This window comes from Pholis gunnellus, assembly GCF_910591455.1.
Source record: "Pholis gunnellus genome assembly, chromosome: 14".
In the NCBI taxonomy this organism is placed as follows: domain Eukaryota; kingdom Metazoa; phylum Chordata; class Actinopteri; order Perciformes; family Pholidae; genus Pholis; species Pholis gunnellus.
This window is the reverse complement of record NC_136541.1, coordinates 2,268,731-2,289,441: the sequence shown is the minus strand read 5'-3', so window position 1 is coordinate 2,289,441 and position 20,711 is coordinate 2,268,731. Positions and strand designations below refer to the sequence as shown.

General features: G+C 41.1%; 1 protein-coding gene across 1 annotated transcript in view; it reads left to right on the top strand.

The window, feature by feature from the left end:
- LOC306706744 (vasoactive intestinal polypeptide receptor 2-like) overlaps window positions 1-20,711 on the top strand; it is a gene marked incomplete at its 5' end in the record, with an annotated part of 32,019 nt that overhangs the window by 9,580 nt on the left and 1,728 nt on the right. Inside the window, 9 exons of the mRNA XM_079173923.1 lie at window positions 4,208-4,313; window positions 7,159-7,272; window positions 9,468-9,559; window positions 13,286-13,383; window positions 14,599-14,731; window positions 15,482-15,632; window positions 16,955-17,015; window positions 19,005-19,074; window positions 19,890-19,981. Of these exons, the coding sequence (XP_079030049.1) occupies window positions 4,208-4,313; window positions 7,159-7,272; window positions 9,468-9,559; window positions 13,286-13,383; window positions 14,599-14,731; window positions 15,482-15,632; window positions 16,955-17,015; window positions 19,005-19,074; window positions 19,890-19,981 (917 nt within the window). The remainder of the gene's footprint in view (window positions 1-4,207; window positions 4,314-7,158; window positions 7,273-9,467; window positions 9,560-13,285; window positions 13,384-14,598; window positions 14,732-15,481; window positions 15,633-16,954; window positions 17,016-19,004; window positions 19,075-19,889; window positions 19,982-20,711) is intronic.

Sequence of the window (20,711 nt, the reverse complement as noted above, 5' to 3'; positions counted from 1 at the left end):
AAAAAATAAGTCTGTAAAAATGAAGAAGTGATTTAAAACAGGTATCAGCAAGTTAAATGCATTATAGTTTTACAAGTGGGAAGTTGGGAGTTCCAACGGCAAACATCGCTGGAATGCAGCAGGTATCTGGTGTCTGCCGCTGCTTCTTGGACTCTGTCGTACCTCATTGGTTTTTGTCCGGACTGCAGATCCGACACTTGATGTTTATCCGTTCGACGTGACCACGGAGGCTTTTGCAGGCCTAATCGCCCGGACCGGCTTGTTTCCCAGCTTCTGCTGTAATATCTAATCCAGTGAGCAGTAATCGAAGCGGGGCAACGCAGTCCTCCCCCGAAGCTCATTTTGATGGCGTCCATGCAGCCACTGGTGCGCATCACTGCCGAGCGAAGCCGCAGCGGGAAAAACACACGAGCAAAAGAAGCAGATAAGACGGATTCATTCGCCTTTCTAAAGCTCAGACATGAACTCATGAGACTTTTATGAATTAATATACTCCCACTGTTATCTATTTATTCATTCATACAGAGCCTTTCTGGTAACACTGCACAACGTGTTTGTGTGTTGGGACTTTGGAAAGACTTCCAAGTATTTCAGTCTTCTGTAGTAAATGAAGAGCTAACAGCCATGACCCACAGCTACTTCAACTGCCTTCTCGAGAATATTTTGCACATATTAAAAAGTCTGCTGATATCCAAGTCCTTCGTCATGTTTTAAAGTAGGTGTGTTTCTCCCAAGCGGCATCCTCCTGTTTTGAAGTCAATGCTTTATGTCTTAAAACCTGCATTCTCTCTAGTGTCCACCAGGGGGCGACTCCTCTGGTTGTATAGAAGTCTATGAGAAAATGACTCTACTTCTCTCTTGATTTATTACCTCAGTAAACATTGTAAACATGAGTTTTGGGGCATTTATCTCTCCAGCTTTGCAAACTATTGGCCAGTTGGTTTGTGTTCAACGCACACAGCTGGTCGTAAACAGGAAAGAGGCCGCAAAGTGCCGTGAAAACCTCTATTGAGATGCATGTTAATAATGTGCTGTACACATGTCCAAAGAATGCTCCTAAAACCAGAATAATATCAACAAATCACACGTGTTTTATTTGGAATATGCTCCATTCAGAATAAGGCCCAATTCAGGATATCCAAACAGAATATGTTTACATGAACCACATCAAATTCACTATATTCAGAATAATAATGGGATTTGATATATATATATATATATTGATATACGTATAATCGTAGTGTCTGAGGAGTTCACTTTCTCTGTATTTATCTGACATGGAACTTCTGGAACACGAAATACCGGAATCTTCTGCGGCAGCCATCCAGCACTGTGATGAACATGTCGCTCCTGCATCAGGCACGGAGCTCTGAGACAGATGTGGAAAAAATGCCAAATTTCTTTGACTTCAAAACATTTGAGATTAGTGGAATGAAAAATAAATTAGAGCCGGTAGAAGCCACTAAAAGCAGCATCTGGCCCAGATTGATTCTCTCGTGCGTGAGAAAGAGAAAGAGACAAACACAGTGTTTCCATCCAGCTGTCAAATAAATCTTCATTCACATGTAAATAAATGTCCGTTTTGCTGGCTGCTGTAAAACACCAGTGATTCAACCTGGTGTGCATCCAGGGTTTTTTTTCCCCACACAAGCTGAACCATCGCTGTCAGGAAGAAATGAAGAAGAAAGCTCGGGTGATGCAGAAAGAGACGCCATGACTGAGGAACTCAGACTTCATTACAGCACTGCCTCCCCTGTTTGATTGACAGGAGACCTTTCGGGGAAGTGCAGCCCAGAAAATGCAAAATAAACCCTAAAAGGTTTCGGGACACAAACTTCAGCCCATCGATCATCTTTTTAAAGTGCTCTGATGAAGACGTTTGGACCCAACGAACCACAACAGAGGTGATTGAAGAGAGAACACGAGTCCTCTTTGTTCTGAACTTTGAAAAGACCGTAAGTAAGCATGTCAAGCGGAAATTGACACGTGCTGTCAGGACATTTGGAGGAAAACGCACCAAAAATGAAAGTAACTTTTCGTAAGGTGTCAAACAAACCGTGATGAGGATACGTTGACTATTTAAAACTTCGCTATGTTAAATGTGCAAACACATGTTGGACGTTTTTTGCGTGTTATTCAGGCCACTGACCCTTTATGACCTGCTTCTCACTCCCAACTCCTCAAACACATTGAGGAGCCCGCTAGCTTTCAACCTAATCCAACGTAAACACTTCTGCGTCATTATTAAACGCTCAGAGCAACTGATGTAGTATAAAGAGCGAGATGAGGGGTGTTAGCGGAGGTTGTATGTGTCAAACAAACACAGGACTGTCACCCAGGAGACCGTTGTACGTGTCCCGTTGGAAACGTAGTTATTTTTCGTTAAAAAAAACATATTTATTTAAAGCAACTTCAAGCACTTTCGTTGCCTAAATGTTAGAGAAACCCAAAACGTTTTGGACTCAGGAAAAATGAGCAAGCTCAACTATTTACACGGCAAATAAAACGATAAATGTAGATGGAAGCCGACACAGGGCCGGATGAGAGCACAGAGAACACTGGTACGGCTCAGGTGTAGCTGCATTTACTAGCAGAAGTCAGAGGCGATGGGTTTCCACAATCAAACTGTCAACCAGATAATAAGAAAGAAGAAAAGCGAGGACAGTCATGTCACCGACCAATCACCTGCCACTGAGATTAAGTGTTAAGTTTTGGACATCCCAGGGGCCATTAATGTTCACACAGACATCGACGTGAAGTTTTGATTGAGTAACATGACCTGTCGATGTATTTCTATATATTTTTTTAAACCACTGCCTGTCTGCTTTTTATGTTTGAAGTCTGTTTCCTGTTTGGTGAGCTGGTGGGAAACAAAGAGTTATTGTTTTGTATTGTGTTTTGGTTACAAATAACCTTTATTTCAACAGCATGTCATTTAAACATGTAGTTAGCTTCACATTGAAATATAATCAAATGTTTTTTCTATTTAACCTCTAAAAACCGGAAAAAATCAGTTAGTGTGTGTGTGTGTGTGTGTGTGTGTGTGTGCGTGTGTGTGTGTGTGTGTTCGTATCTCCCTCCAGGCTGCTGCAGTAAAAAGAAGTGTTGGATTTTAGTCATCTTGCCTGCTGAATTTCACAATATTCTGCTGCGTGTTATAAAACACTCTCAGATTCCGTGTGAGCTGCATTCAGCTCGTTTGGTCTGAGCTCCTTCCTCACGTTCAGGATTCAGGATTTTGGTGTTTTGATGCAACGAAACGCTGTTTAGCTACTCCTGGCTCATTGGTTTGTGGCATTTGTAACGGGGCCAAAAAACAACAATGTTTGGGTTAAAATGAATACAGAAGTGATGTTAGACTCACGCAGACTCATATAACACACACACACACACACACACACACACACACACACACACACACACACACACACACACAGATATATGCTGGTAGTGATATTAAAATATGTGGAGGATGGTTTGCTGTTGTTGTTTTTGCAGAGTCTCTGTTTTTCCACTGCAGGATTTAAGTCACTCACACATTAGTTAATCTGCGTCTCCTGGTTTTAAACACACACACACACACACACACACACACACACACACACACACACACACACACACACACACACACATAAAAAGAGAGAACCTGAGCGTTTGCTGGTTAGTTTAAGCAGCTTATCTCGACCGTGAATCTGTCAATCATAACCTTAATTTCCCTTCCTGTGTATCAGCTTCTTCTCTCCAGTGGTTACCTTCAACGATAACACACACAAAATACGGACAAACATATACACACATACAAAGAGTACATTTTAAAACAGACATTTAACTTAAACTGAATCAACGTTGCTGTTGATTCAGTAACACTTGCTATACATTTATAACACTTGCTGGATTTGCTCTAAGCTTCAGCAAAAGTCTTGAGAATTCCCCTCAAACCTTTTTTAAGTTTGCTCACTTTGCATGGCAGCATTAATGAGGTTTAGTAAAAGCATCTCTGTTCCAGGTCATATGGTGGTCTCAGCAATATTAATATTAATGATATATATATATATATATATTTTGAAATAGATTGAATATGTTTTTCCTCATCTTAAAGGCTGTGTGAGTTCTTTAACTTTCTTTCACTGCTAATAATGTGTCTGTCAGGAGATCGTCACCCCTTAAATATAATAATAATAATAATATTTGACTTCTTCCACCACAGGTTGACGGGCGACATCCGACCTGTAACTTCCTGTTGGAGGTGGAGCGAGACCAGGCGGAGTGTGGGAGGAGGCTGAGGGAGGAGGACGCTGCCGGCGGCCGTAAAGGTCACAATCATCCTAAACTAAACTAAACGCCACCTCCTCTACAAACACAGAGAAGCTGAGAAACTTTGTGGAGCTGAACCGGATCTTAAAACACAAAACACTGAGCACAAGTAGAGTTTATTAGTTACTTTCTGTATCGTAGAAATCGACTGTTTATGCATCCTTCACCGTATTATTTCACTTATTTATTGTCTTCTGTTGAAGGTTAAACTCTGGCAGGGAGATAATTATTTATGTGACTTCTTAAAAAATACAGCGTGTCAGCTTTTGTTTATGTGAATATAAACTCATACATTACACACAGCCTGTTGAGTCCAAGCACTAAAACATAACAGCACTTGTTCCACATGGAGTCAGATATGCTCGCAGCCCTGGATGGGTTTTTTTTGGTCTTCAAAAAAGATTATTTTAAATGTTGCAGAGCGCAGCTTTACTCACAAGATGTGCACGTGAAGCTGCAGCGCTCCCGGTGCAAACATGATGAAGTATAAACAATAATGTATAAACAGCTTTTAAATGGAAGAGAAGAAGAAGACGACACGCGAAGGCGCCGTCTGTAAGAGGCTGCAGCCGGCTCGGTGTTAAAGAGTGAAGATACTCGTGAGGATACGTTTGTGAGGGGAAATCTCAGCAACCGTGACCTTTAAAAGCTCCAGAGCTGCTGCTTACTCAGAATCAGAAAATGGTTTATTGCCAAGTAAGCTTTCACATACAAGGAATTTTGCGATTGAGAAGCAGCCTCACAAAAGCTTTTGATTTCTCACGATGCAAAAAAGAAAAAAAGCCAGTTCTGACCAAAACTCAAATTGTAATTATGACTCTGACCCTGCAGGTTAAATGATAACATGACGACGTTAAAGACGGATAACGGTGATTCTGTCACGCAGCACGTTTAAAACTGGATTAACTCAAAGTAGGACGGTTGTGGAAGTGGCTCAGTCAGCCTCCGCTTTGTGCCGAATAAAGAAATAGAGAAACCAGAGGAGGAGGATTCCCCCCCAGATGTGAACTGCTGTTGTGCTTTTGGTTTCTGTGAAAGCGAACAGAGAAAGGATTGAATCTCTCAGCGGGTAGACGGGCTTTTACTTCATGCACTGATGAGTTTGGATGTTTTACCCCAAAGACATCTGCCCCCTCTTGCTCTTTTTGTGTCCTCTCTTGCCGTCTCAGGGATGTTTCTTTCTTTTGCACCTTCACTCACTTTTCTAGTCAGCGTTGGTTCAGGCCTTTTACCGGCAGGTCAAGAAAAGAATACGTTTCAGCATCCCACGTTACAAAACACAATAGGAGAGAGTTCTAAGGAGGTCAAAGGTCAGAGCAATTCCAACCAGACAGCTTCTGGTTCTCTTCTTTGCCTTTTGCGTTTCTGACATTGAGGTACGGAAGAAGAAAGGAAGGAAGAAAATACAGACACCAAGTAATGAAGCAAAGTAGAAAAAGAATGAAGGGAAGAAGAAAGGAAAGGACGGGGATTAATGGAAGGGCACTAAGGAAAGGAAGGAAGCGAGGAGAGAGGAACAATAAAGGGAGAAGGACAGAAGGAAGGGCAGAAAGAAAGAAATGGAGATGATGGAATGAAGAGGATAATTACATTTTTCCAGGAAACAAATGTTGCATTGTACGTCCCTGCAAACCAGGGAGACGTTGAATCTTTTTGCATTCAGACAGAGGAAGTGACGTCGTATACTGTCGAGGTTGAAGCTGGAGGTGCTAGCAGCTGAGTCTTTACTGTAGATTCACCAGAAAGTAAAGAAATATGTGATGGTTGCGCAACCTTTTTGTGTTTCTGGCTCTGACATTTACGTCGTCTCTCACGCTCACTATTCATATATATAAAAGACTTTTTAGTGACAATTTAGTGACAAATAATTGTTTGATTTTAGCCGTTGAGGCTTTCAGTATTTCGCACACTGTTCTTCATCCTGGAACACTTGTTTCTGTCCATTTACACACGATGTATGTCGAGCATTACAAACCTTTTGGACTTTTTTTCTAAAAAATAAACATGTAAATGATCCCTGCGTGGATGAAGATTTCTGCAAAAACCTGAACAGAAAACCACGAGAGGAGACGCTGATGATGTTGGAGACGTTTCACCGACCGCACTGTCTCCACTCATCCATCGCTAAACAGCCCTGTTGACTGTTCAGTTTGCCATCAGCACTTCTGCACCCATTAAGAGCTGCGAGATCTATTCTGGGTTTGTTTGTTTTTGTCACCGGAGGGCGGGTGAGGGATTCTCTTGTATTCATTCGGGGCCACTCCTCCCTTGTGTTCTACACTGATAGCGTCTAGATCCTCTACATATGTGTGTCTCTCTGTGCGATTTAAGGAAAGGATGTGACAAATCCATCATGCTTAATGCGGAGTGTAATCGTTTCAAATAGGATATCACTTCTTCTTTTAATGTGCTGTATTTAATTGTTTTAATGAGCTGTTTGAGTTTTCCAAATATTTTTCTGAACACACATCCAACCGTAGAAGTCTCCCAGAAATGTCCTTTATGTGCAACTTATTTGCAAATTGAATTTTTCCAACAAAAATGAAAGTTTTCCACAAATATACGAACCCTTTGCAACCCAGGATCAGCCTCCGGTTTGTATTTAAGATAGATAGATAGACACAGACGTGCACAAACCTGCACGTCTGTGTGCAATAAAACGTAAAAATGCAAAATGTTTCTCTTTCACCAGCAGCTACATGTTGGATGTTCAGTAAAACAAAGAGCACACTCGGCAGGATGAATAATCGCCACCCCACCATCGGGTTTGTTTAACTCTGTTTTTGAGCTGATGAGAGTGATTTCAATCTCATTGAGACGGTTTTCCGTTTTTTTTCCCGACAGAGCCGGGATGCAAAGGAACGTGGGACAGCATTGCATGCTGGGAGCGAACCGAGATTGGAGAGACCGTCACCATCGCCTGTCCCCGAGTCCTCACGACTGTGTTCGGCAGAAACGGTGGGTCACTTATTCACCTATTCACTTTTATTTATTTATTTCATATTAAATTTTAAAAACAGGGAGATGATTTAGGAGCAGAATCAATGCTGAACTGAAATGTAGATTTAAACTGGTCGATGGTGCGTCGTCATCGACGTGTGATGTGTGCGTTTGCCTTTTAAACGGCTCATCCAACACCTGGACGTGCTGTAACATCAGGTATGAATAAAAACTACAGTGTTGCTTCACAGAAGAAAAGAAAGTTCATTCCTCCTCATGAAGTCTCACCATGAAGTCCATTTCACTGCTGCCCCGGAGCTTTCGATCACATCACATGGTCCTCATTCATTCAGCTGTTTACAGACTCAAAGAATGTGATTTCGTGAGGGTCGAGTATCTAAACTGAGGAGGCTCTCTGCCCTCGTTTCGTTTTTTTACTGCAGCCAGTGACCAGATGGCAGCTTGGATCTCCACTCCGAGGCCGTGCTCTTGATTGATGACTAAACATTATGTAAGAGCCCAGCGGCTCGGTCAGAGCCAAACGCTCACTCAGACGCTCCCCCGGCAGAGACGGATCCAAAACACACAAAGTTTCTACAATGAAATCTACAAAACAATGTTATATGAACATTGGCTGGAATCCGTTTACAATCACGATCAAAGAAGACAGAAACACATTCTCGTTGTCAGATTTATGAAGCCGCACGCACTCCTGGAACTGGACCCTGTGGTTGATTTATTGTTTTAGATTAGATTGTTTATCCCGATGCAACAATGTGTACGCCGCTTTTTACAGTTGGCTAATTTTATCTAGTTATAACAACTCATAGACAACTTAAACATGTCCCCATGTAAACCAAACTGGTTTATTATTTAACGGTGTTGTATTTTAAAAGTTTATCAAATGTTATTATACCTTCCTGTGACCGAAGGAATTATGTTCCTGGGTCGTCTTGTCTGTCCGTCACGATATCTAGATTATTATTAATATTATTGTTAGATATTTAGATTTTTGTGGTAAACGGTCACTGTGACCTCACAAAACACGTTTTTGTCAACAATTCAAGAATTCATATTCTAATTATGACAATTTCACAGTCTTAAAAGATAACATGATGAAGTGATGACGTTTTGGACAGACATGCACGTAAACTTGACTGGTTGGTAATTCTGAACCGATAATTGTTTAATGACCATGCTGCTACGTTTAGGAACATTAACGTCCTTTCATCATTAAAAGAAAAATATGAATTTACAGTCTTGAAAAATGCTTTCAGGATCCACATCTGGCACAGTTGTCCCTCTTTGTGCTGTAGAACGAAAGTATTACACAAACCACTGAAGTACAAAATGAAGCTGCAACAACATGTAGATTCATAAACAAAGTTAATCCATTAAAAAGCTCTCGTAGCTCCGCGTTCAGCCTGCTGTGAGGAGGGTTTGTTAAGTGTGTAGCGAGGCAGAAGTGTGGTGACGTTATTTCAGGTCAGTGAGCGAGAGGATGCTCTATTTCTTTTTTTTTTTACAGTGCATTCTGGAAATTTCCAAGAGAGATGAACTTCCAGTGCACCGCAGCGATTTTGGCATCGGGACACCCGGAGGAAGTCCCTCAGGAGTTCAATGCAGACTGGACGTTGAGCTCATTTGAAACACAGACAGAGTGACGCTTCACTTCACTTCACCAGGAAGTGTTTTCAGTTACACATCACGCTGCTTTGTTAAGAATCAGGCGGTAATCTCCGGTTCTGACGAGTGATGCCGATGCGGAAATAAAACCTGCATTCTCTCTACTGACCACCAGGGGGCGACTCCTCTGGTTGTATAGAAGTCTATGAGAAAATGACTCTACTTCTCTCTTGATTTATTACCTCAGTAAACATTGTAAACATGAGTTTATGGTCTCAATCTCTAGTTTCAAGTCTTCTTCAATACAGCATGATGTTCATTTAGTAAATGATGGTCCGTTTAGAGTCAAACAGACCATAAAGCAGGGGATGCTTTAGGGGCGGGGCTACACGGTGATTGACAGGTCTCTACCAGAGAACACACATCTGATGTTACCAAATGTAAAACACTTGTTTTTGTTACATATCCAAACCTGTTAATTCTTCCTCTGTGCCTCCTTTGAATGTGTGATAAGGAAGTGGAGGAAGACTTCAAACATTCTAAGTGTGAAGCTAATTCGCGACTTCGTCTCTCTTCGTCTCTCGCAGGTAACATCAGCAGGAACTGCACGTCAGCGGGATGGTCAGAGGTTTTCCCAAACATCACCAGCGCTTGTGGCTCGGACACCATTCAGGACAAGGTGCCGTCTTCACGTTGTCTTCTTCTCCGTCTCTCCTCGCTGTAAATGTCACCTGAACACTTAACAGTCTGCGAGTGAACAGCTTCAACACAACGCGGCCCATTAGTGGCCTGTAATTGACGAAGCCTGCAGGGGTCGGCCGTTAATTAACACGGGGATCTTTAAAAGGTCAACAGCAGTGTGATACATGCTTACATGTGAGCAGCTCCCCCCGACTGTCGTCATTCGGAGCAATTTGGTTTTACAAAAGTGTAATTTTGTGAGTCCCAGCATGTTTATAATAGCAGGCATTTACATTTAAAAAAAGGATTGTTTAAATTGAATGAATTGCAGTTTAAACTTGAACACCTTATATTTACAATGTCACTTAATCATAGATTTAATTGAAAAATGTATTTGTATAATTGCTATATTTTACTAAATTACTGAGATATGAAATTTGACAAAAAATGGTTTCTGACCGGCTGCAGCTCGGCTCAGTGACTTCAGTGTGTTTTATTCATAGACCGTATAAAACAAGTGGACGTTGTCGTCGTGACGTCACCCATCGGTTTGTGGACTGATGTTTTGAAGGCTCACGTCTGCCAATTTCGCCGTCGCCATCTTGGAATACGGTCGTCGCCGTGTTGTTTTTTCCGTAACCAATGAACGGTGTGAGAAGAAAAGTAACAAAAGAGCCAAGTATTGACCTACACGCTATAGATCTATTTAAAAAAACTGTGATTAAAATATGTTGAGGATGAGCATAGTTGCTTTCTAACTTGCTAAAAAGACACTGTCCCCCCGTTCCAACCGACCCCGCTCTCTCCTACTTCTGTCAAGATATAGTAACAGGTTCAGGAAATGTGGCAAAAAAGTCATTTTTATTAAACGGCAGTCTTAAATGCTGACGAAACAACAGTTCTTCTGGAGAACACCACGTCAACGCTAACCAAGAAAACGTCACCGTGCTCAGGAAAAGTATAAAAAGTTAGAAGTTTCGTCCAGTTTGTTGCGATTCCTCCTCCAGCCTGAACAGTTTCAGGGAGAAGCAGGAGAACGTTTTTCGGTGAGGAGAATGTTTTGGCCTCGTTTGTCCTGGACGGTGATAATTGCTGCTCCCCTCCTCTTTCACTGCCCGGGGTCAGTTTGGGTCACGACTGCTCTTATTCTGAATCCCCCATTGTGCTTGTTAAACTGACTGTCTCCCATGTCTCCTCATCTCTCACTCTTTCACTCTCCTGTCTTTCACATCGTCACCTGATCCGTCTCTACGCAATTCACCCAAAACATCCTGAACAATAATCCTCGGCCAGCGATCGCACAGCTGAGTGCATCGCCGCTTTGTTTTCCTGCGAAAACGGAGGTTTATTTTGAAAAAAGCTGTATTTATTTAATGTGCATTTAATCTCTCGTTCTCTCTGCATGCTGACTAACCTCGTGCTCTATCTCGTGTCACAGAAACGTCACAGGTGCGACTCGCTGCAGTCAGATCGCTGTCGTGACTTTTATATTAAAGTGAACTTATTCAGACATGAGAACAAAATGCGATATTTTCCAATAAAAGTCCAATAAATACACATTTTGTGCCGAGATGTGCTCAGACAAAGTGTGTGTCAGCTGAGGAGGGATGGTGAATGATAGGATGGGGCATTTCCCCCTGTCTCACACACACACACACACACACACACACACACACACACACACACACACACACACACGATTGGATCTGTCCAACTAAACTAAATGTGTATTTGATGTCAGATTTGTTTTTGTTTCTCATCAAACCAACACGCTTTGATTTTCTCATGAGAAAAATAGGAACTCAAACACAAAACACCTTTTTCTGAGGAAGCAAGATAACAGGACACACACACACACACACACACACACACACACACACACACACACACACACACACACACACACACACACACACACACACACACACAGCGGGCATTTGTTGGCAGATTTCAATCTCCGTTTCCGTTTCAAACAGGAAATTATGTTCTTCAGTTTTTCATGCCAGGATTTCTTCTCAACAGCAAAACACTTTCTCTTCCTCCTCCAACAACGAGCCCGTTCTGATCTGCTGCAAAGCGTATTATTGCATCACAACTATGTTGAAACACAAGTGAAACATATTTTATGTCCCGGTGAACAAAATCTGAATCCTGCTTCAGCTCCAAACCTCCGAAGCACTTTCCTTCACATCATCCCAAACAGGAGAGAAGAAAAACCGAAGACTTCAAATGAACTCAGTCAAACTAATCAGTCAGTGACGTGTTGACAAAATGGAATCAGGATGGAAATACGTTGCTTTCTGGTTAATTAAGATTTCCTCTCAGATCGGAGTCTTTTGGGTGAAATATTTTAGGAATCTAGCTGGTATTCATTCATCTCATCAGAAATGTCACTAAAAAGACATTTTGCAGAATGCCAAACTTTGGCTTATGAGTTTTCTGTCCTTCTATCGTTTTTCTTGTTTTTCTTGGTGCATCTTTAAGTTCAAACAAACTTGAACAACTTAAGTATTTTAGACAACATTTTGCCGACTTATTTTCCGGTGGGAATTTGTTCTTTTTGTCTCATTGTTTAAGACTTAAAGCCTTAAAGCCTTTATTGTCTGAATCAGCTTTTATTACCTGAGTAAAAGGAACATTTCACAACACAGACAGGAAGCAGGACAGCAGGTTGCAGAGAGTGAACACAACAGATTTGTAGTTTTCGCCATGTTGATATTTTTCTTTGGAACCAGAAGTGACACGTGTCTGAATATGTGACGGTGCATTTATTGCTGATATCTCTTTGACTTTCCCTTCAAAATGATCCCTCTTTGCTTTGTGAGCGGCCTCAGATAATTTTGCAGATATTTTTGAAACGATTATTCTTGGAGAAGAAAGTATGACGGGGAAAATGATCACATTTGTCATCAAATATGTTTGTGTCATCGTGTCCCGATTCGTCTGTTGTTCTGGAAAAAGTGCTTCAGCATTTCTGTGTCTTTGTCTTCACATGGAAGACATCTCAGTTGTGAAATGAAACCTCCTGTCAGCAGCTTCCTCCAGTTCACTTTGCCCGTTTGGCTCGTTTTGTGTCACGAATGGCTTCGCTGAATTGCCCATTGTTCTCTCTCTCTCTCTCTCTCTCTCTCTCTCTCTCTCTCTCTCTCTCTCTCTCTCTCTCTCTCTCTCTCTCTCTCTCTCGCCCAAATCACTGAGTTTCACTGGCAGTGAATTCTGTAAATATTGCCAGACCGGCATCATTATGTTATATTGCTGAAAATTTTGATTCAAAAAATCCTTTAAGATCTTATATTTTTTAACACTAGCTTCCTTACTTTTATACGTCTGTCTGTTTAGTTTGTTTAGTTAAGAGCTGTCTTTAATATTGTCTGAACAGCATCTATATTGAAGCTGCAAAGAATTAAAATGCAATTTGAAGGAGTTTAATGAAACAAAAAACGTGCTAACCTGACCTCATAAAGCTTAACAAATGTAAAGGGTTTATCCTCTGGGGAGCAGGAATGTGCTCATTTTACTGCATCTGCCCTTTTAGATGTTGTTTGTCCTCATGTGGAAGAGCAACATGTGATCTATAGTGGCGCAATGTAAATAGAAAAGGGTTCACCAAAATGATTATTGTTCCTCATGTGAGACCAGTAGTTCCTACGGAGCACAGGACTGAGCACCTGGATGAGTTTCTGAACGATAACTTCTGACCGTGTTCCTCTCTCCGTCTCTGCAGCTGGTCTTCTACGTGGCGGTGAAGACGTTGTACACTCTGGGTCACAGTCTGTCTTTGATCGCCCTCACCACAGGGAGCGCCATCCTCTGTCTGTTCCGGTGAGACCAAATGTTACAAGATTATCACATGAAATGAAAGCCTTAGTGGACATCGTGTAGAAGCTGCTTCTTTAAAACACACAAACAGAGACCATCTTAGGACGGGATCACACCAAAGACTTTGTATAAGAAGTGGACGTAGCTGTGCCTACGGTGTAGAATTGGACTGAGGAGGAGTGACGTAGAAACGATGTATACGTCTCTGGTAGAGACCTGTCAATCACCGTGTAGCCCCGCCCCTAAAGCATCCCCTGCTTTATGGTCTGTTTGACTCTAAATGGACCATCATTTACTAAATGAACATCATACTGTATTGAAGAAGACTTGAAACTAGAGGAAAAGCTTTAACAAGATGAAAACAACTTGATTAATTACTGCAGAGAACGGCTGGTGCTGATTTCAAACACCAGCTCTTCGTTTCTCGTGTTTCGTTTCTTCGTGTGCTGATTGACATTTTAGCTGAGTCTGACGTAAAGCTGTCACTTTAATCAGTTTTTAAATTAACAGAAACTGGCAACTAGCCACATTTTCATTTCACTGATTTATATTTAATTATCAACAGATGTTGTGTGTGTGTGTGTGTGTGTGTGTGTGTGTGTGTGTGTGTGTGTGTGTGTGTGTGTGTGTTTGTAGGTGTGTGTGTGTGTTTGTTTGTGTGTGTGTGTGTGTGTGTGTGTGTGTGTGTGTGTGTGTGTGTGTGTGTGTGAGTGTTTGTAGGTGTGTGTGTGTGTGTGTTTGTGTGTGTGTGTTTGTGTGTGTGTTTGTAGGTGTGTGTTTGTGTGTGTGACAGCCCCTCAGTTTACGGCTTAATTGGATTTAGCTTTATTCAGTTTGTTCATTTAAATGATGTTAATTGGAGCTTTTTTTGCTCTGCTGCTTGGATTAGTTTGAAAAAGCTTTCAAATGAGCAATAAAACCTTTTGAACTAAACAGAGTAAATGTATTTCAGTCACATATCTGTGAACATATATTATAATAAAAATATATGGAAATACCTTTTATTTTTTAACACTTTACAGTCATACACTTTAAATAAGAATGTATTTTTCTCTTTTCTTTTAATGACATCAGTAGTTTTCTACATTTCCAGTGTACAAACATGTGTTGATGGTTAATCTTCTTATATTTTGAATAAAGCTGCTCTGCACCATTGGTATCAACATGTTTTCATTTCCTATACTCTGTGCGTTGTGTATGCGTGTGACACATCTACAGGAAGCTCCACTGCACCAGGAACTACATCCACCTCAACCTCTTCTTCTCCTTCATCCTGAGGGCCGTGGCCGTGCTGGTGAAGGACGGCATCCTCTTCAACCGAACCTCGCAGTGCTCCAACCAGCCGTCACTGGTGAGGTCACCGCCTCCGTCCGCCGCCGCCGCCCGAGGCCCCGAGTCGTCTTCTGAAGAGAAACAGTCTCAGCGTGACGCTTAAAGACTTCATATTTTCCTATTTAATGGAAATATTTAGCAAACAGCTCATATCTTATCACATTATAAAATGGATCTACTGTGACTAAACAGACTGTGGTTTAAATTAGTTGGCATGACTTGTTATTACCTTATACTCTGCAGGCTTTGGAATATATTTGTAACTACTTTAGTTAAAGAACTATAGTTTAACTCGTTAAACTTCCCCGTTTCAAACCCAGCAGGATGTTGAATCTCTGTCTGGTTAGTTTCATCTCTTTTCTGTCGCTCTTTAATGAAAATAAGAATCTTACTGACTTACTGACGGAAACGTCTCCGTGATAATTGAAGGAATACTGTCGGGGCGCTCTGACCTTTATATTCTCATTTACTCGCTGCTTTTAACATCGTGAACCACAAACTGAAGCTCGTCCTGCTGGGGAACTCACTTATTGCCCCACATATCAGAATAATTAGCGTTATTGCCTGATAAGCCCACAATGTCTCTGTGGAAGTACCAACACCGGGGTCGCATTCAGCCCTTCAAAGAGAACCAATAAAACGCGCACTAGAGGTTGATATGACGAAAGGACTTGAAGGTTAACTTTTTGGCGGCAGTAATACGACATTTTCCATTTCTTGGTTAAAGCCAAAGTCCATCGTTAAGATGTTTGACCTTTGTGTTATTCAGGTGGGATGTAAAGTCAGCCTGGTGTTTTTCCAGTACTTCATCATGGCCAACTTCTTCTGGCTGCTGGTGGAAGGTCTGTACCTCCACACGCTGCTCGTCGTCATCTTCTCCGAGAACAGACACTTTGTCGTCTACATGTTCATCGGCTGGGGTGAGCTCGTATTTCATTTGAGGTTCGGCATTATTGGATTAAGAGGAATTAACTTAATGATTATCATTAATCATGATTTCTTATCTTTTAAAGATGTTTGAACAAATGTTTATTTTCTGGTATCGTTTTTATGCATTTTTGGCTTTTCCCATGTCATGTTACGCCACGTAAAGGCAACAAAACCACTTTAGGATGAGAAATAAAAATGCTTGGGCTTAAAATAAGTATGTTAACTCAGTGAAATATGTACGTAAATGCTTTTAAGAAGTCGTTTATCCCAAGTGTCATTAATATTCTTAACTCATCAAAGTAATTGAGTTGATCTGAGCCACAGACACTGATATGAACTGTATTATTGTATTGAAACAACGCAACAGTAAAACACGTCACAAACGTCACTAACATAACATAAAGAAAATAAACCGATCTCGAACACGGCACGGTTAGTTTGTGTCTCGCCGCTTTTGTCAACTTTGTTCCGAGGAGCATCAACAGGCAGCTTTTTTTCAGCGAAACAAGCTCTGAGAAAACAACCGTGCACAGAACTACCTGCTCAGCCCCAAACAGCAGACAGACACAGTTAGAGACCAGCTGGTGAGAACAAACAAACATTTAGCTGCTGAAGAGAAAGATATTTCCTTCAGAAGTTGGTGGAGACTAAGAACCACGAGAGTGAATATTTGGCTTATATTCCTCAGGTGGACACAAACACGACTCCGGTGCGGCCATAGTGTGGCTGGATGTCTGCTGGGTGTGTAAATAAGCAGCTGTTTGCTACCGTATCAGCTGGTTTTGGAGTTTTTCTGCCCCCTAGTGGCCAACATATGATTAATGCAGCTTTAAACAACACCGACTTTTCACCTCCGCTAGGCAGCAATTAGAAGTGCTTAAGTTAGTAATTTATATAAATTTATACAAAAGTTTCTTCCTTTAGCTCCTTTAACAATAATTTTAAGTGTCTCAAATGTAATGCTTTAATCAGTCAAATGTATATGCTTAACATTTTCCTTTTTTTAAACATCTTGCAAAGGAAAAGATAGAAATGTCTTAAAGATTTAATGTCCAACAGAATTGGTTTAATGTTTTAATACGAAATAATTATGTTGCAAAAGTGTGAAGTCATGTGATAAGGTTTCAAAGTGTGCTAACTGTAATATATTTACACATTATTATAATTTATGATATAAAATAAGGAAGAAAAAAAAGAGAATGAAATAAATGTTATTCTTCCATAACTAAGTATGATATTTAACCAATCAAACACACAGACACGTAACGTTTTAGCTACTTTGTATCAATGTTTTCCTCGTGGCGTTTTGCAGGAATCCCCACGGTGTTCGTCTTTGCGTGGGTGATGACGAGGATTTATCTGGAGGACACGGGGTGAGCGTCGCCAACCAATCACTCATCAGCATGGAAACGTGATTCAGATTTGGTCTTGTGTGCACATCTGAATGTCCTTCCACTGAGATACAAATTGTATGACAGGAATGTGCATGCCATGTGTTGTCTGACTAATTATCATTTGTATTTTGTTTTGACAAACGGATATATGAACACATGTCACTCACTCTTTGGAATTGTATTATTATTTTCTACTTCATTATGCGAGAGGAGACACATCAGAGACTGAGACTGGCACGCATTGATATTCAACGGGGATTGCATTTCATTAAATCAACAAATTACATTTCATCGATTAGATTAAACCAGCTCGGTTTAGAGAATATTAGGACAGATATTCCCCGTGTCACAGAGCACTTTATTGGATAATTCATTTGGAGGGATTTGCACTGAGTTGTTAATATTATGAGCTCGGTGGATCTGCTCGGCTTCTGCTGCACATTATTGCAGCTCAACACTGAGTGGGTGTGTTCTTAAAAAAAAGACTTTGTGACACAACTCTGTTACAACAATTACAGAGCAGCGATCTGACAGGAAAGCACAGCAGGGATGCAGCTCCATAGTGTGAGGACACTTTGTGGAGAATGATGAAGACGCTTGAGCGTGAAACTTCACCCTTTACCTTGGGAATAGAAGCGATGACAAAATCAGTTTAAAGACAGCTTTCAAACACTTGATAAAGGGTGTGAGAGGCAGAATAAGAGGTAGACTTTGAGTTAAGATTATTTAGATTGAGATTTGAGCTGACGAGTCAAATTGAGATTAAGACACAAATATTAAGTGTTGAGACTTAATATTTTGTCTCGAGTGCTTTCCTTCTTGTCAAATTGAGTCTTTATTTGAGATTTTGTTTAAAGTTATGGCCATGAAATAGAATTAGACACATATTTAATTATCAAGTTATTATCAATTATTTTGTGCGATTAATTTGCAAATTTTCACAAATCATTGTTTTTTTTCATGAATACTTTTGCACAGAATGTCAATATTGCGAAAAAACTATGTCTTTTTTTCTTCAAATTCTATTGTTTTCGGAGCTTTTGCACCACATATAAAGGCGTCAACCAACAACAACACGGAGGCTCCGTAGTACCGAAGTAAAACCGCAAAGTTTATTACTTCTTTCAACCTTGACGAAAGCAGACCAGACCAGATCCACTCCTTCCCTTCTTTCCTTTCACAATGAAAGTCCGAGACATACTCACTGTGCCACTGTTTACCACAGGGAACTCAAACTGTTCCTAGTAGTTTGTCCTCTGCCTGTGTTGATCTATTTAAATTGAAAAAGTGTTGCAACTGTCTCAAATTTGCATCGCTGCCGGTAAGAATAGTTTTGATGCAAAATATAATTCAGTATTACGCATTTTCGTGTCATTTATTCATCACACACCCCTAGTGAGTAAAGGCCTTTAGGGCTATTCATTGGATTGGTGCATCAGTCATAATCCGCTGTATCAGGTTGTGGTTGCGGATACAAGCGGCGGAAATGAGTTTCCGTAGCAGGGTGTCTGGGGCTCATCCTCAGAGAACGCAGTATAGAAACGCTGCTCCTTCATGTTAAAAAGAAGCCAATTAAAAATGGTTTCGGCCCGCTGATAACGATGCCTCCAGTTTTATGGGCATGTCCAACTGGGAGGAGAACCAGCAGGAGGGATTAGATTCTCCACCTGATTTGGATATATCTTGGGATCCTCAGGGAAGAGCTGGAGGATACGGATGAGGAGAAGGATGCCTTGCTTGGACCTTTATAAGTGGCCAGCGGATAGATTAGTGACTTAGACTTGCCCCAAAATATATGAGACTTACTTTAAGACCTGAATGACTCAACCTTGCAAACTAGCTTTCAGATCTGCTGAAAATACATTGAGTATGTAGCAGCCTGGTTCTCCTTCTGCTAGCAACCATCCACACTTATATAATATATATATGCTATGAACGTTACATTATGGTTATTTATGGTGCCTTCAGGTGCTGGGAGAGAAATGACAACCCCATACCCAACTGGGTGATCAACGGACCAATCGGATTCTCCATCCTGGTAGGTTGAGGTTCATTACCTGCTGTTTGTTTGCAGGTGTTTCACATGCTTGTCAGTTATAATAGCACGTCCACATGGAAAGAAATGGATGCTGATATAAAGGATAGATATGCCAACCTCTCCCTCCTTGAATAACTGTTCCTACGCCTGTCAAGCTTTCCAAAACAGCAGCGTGTTCGATCGATAACGGTGGCAGTGTAACCACCCAAAATATGAGCACATTTCTGAATCAATTACCACTGGATTTCAGACCGACGTAAAACATTTGAAACCATTGAAATGAAGTTGATCATTCTTGTAGAAGAGATAGAAGTAAAGTAATGTGCTGTTTAGTGGTTATATTTTGAAATAAATGATAACTTACATGAACAAGTAATTGTAGTGCGCTTTATTTTCTGCTTCGTTCTTAGCTAACGTCTTCATCTTTTAAATAATATGTTCTACTTTTAAGTCAATAAATAAACTCTGAGGTGATTGGCAGATTGGATACAGCTTTAGCATGTGAAGAAATTAAAGGCTTAAATATGTCTTTTAGCTGACAGTCTTTAAGCTAATAGTCTTTAAACTATAAGAGTCTTTTAGCTAACAAATTCACGAGCAAATGCCCCAAAAATGCGCCAGAGAAAAAGATTGAAAGTCCCCCAATCGTATGCACGGAGCATTCACTTGCTGTGTTTCTGTCTTAACTTTTCGTTAATTGCTTTCTGTGGGTGGAAAACTGGCTAACACTGCAAAAATAAAATCCTCCCTCGTGTTTTTTCTGACTCTCTTCAGTCAATCTGATAGCTCTGTTGTTTTTCCTCCCTGTCTCCAAGGTGAACTTTATCCTGTTCATCAGCATCATTCGGATCTTGGTTCAGAAGCTGAGGTGTCCTGACGTGGGCGGCAACGACCAATCGCAATACAGGTATCTCACAAGGGGCACAGACGCTAAACCTGCTGGTTTGTAGGTGTAAGCTTAGTTAATAGTCGGCCAAATGCCCCTAAAAAAAACAACAACAGATAATCTGAGACACCCAGAACATTTTCATCCGTTCTGTGTTCGCTGTCTGCAGAGATAAGAGTGATGCTAACGCTCATTCAACAAGACAGCGTTTGATGATGAAGCCTTCATGAAAAGGGGAGTTGGGGGTGAAACCCTCTATGCATCTACGGAACAACACATTCTTGCAAGATTCAGTGTCTCTTTGAGTCAGAGGCGAAGTGTCCAGTCAATTTTACCCTGCAGGGAATTCAGATCTGTGCTGAGCTGTCGTTATTCTCGGGTCGAGTCAGAAGGTTGAGACGTGATGAAAAGCCTGCGTAAGCCACTGCAGAATCTCCTGTTAGTGCAGGTGACGATTCAGTGTCAGTGCAGTATAGCTCAGTGTTTAGGAATCAAAGACAAGAAGTGGCCATAGTCACCGAGACGTCCCCTGTTGGTTTGCGGACTGCGGTTCTGAAGTTCGGCAAGTTCTGAGCGTTTGTAAGCCATTTCACATGTAAAAAGTACGTCATTCATGCTTTTTGCATGTCATTTGTCGGCCATGTAGTCTGTACTGACTGCAATGTAAACCAGGCGGCAAACTCTGATTCTACCGAGTGAAGCCGATGCCGAAGTGTCTTAAAACTTGCATTCTCTCTACTGACCAGCAGCG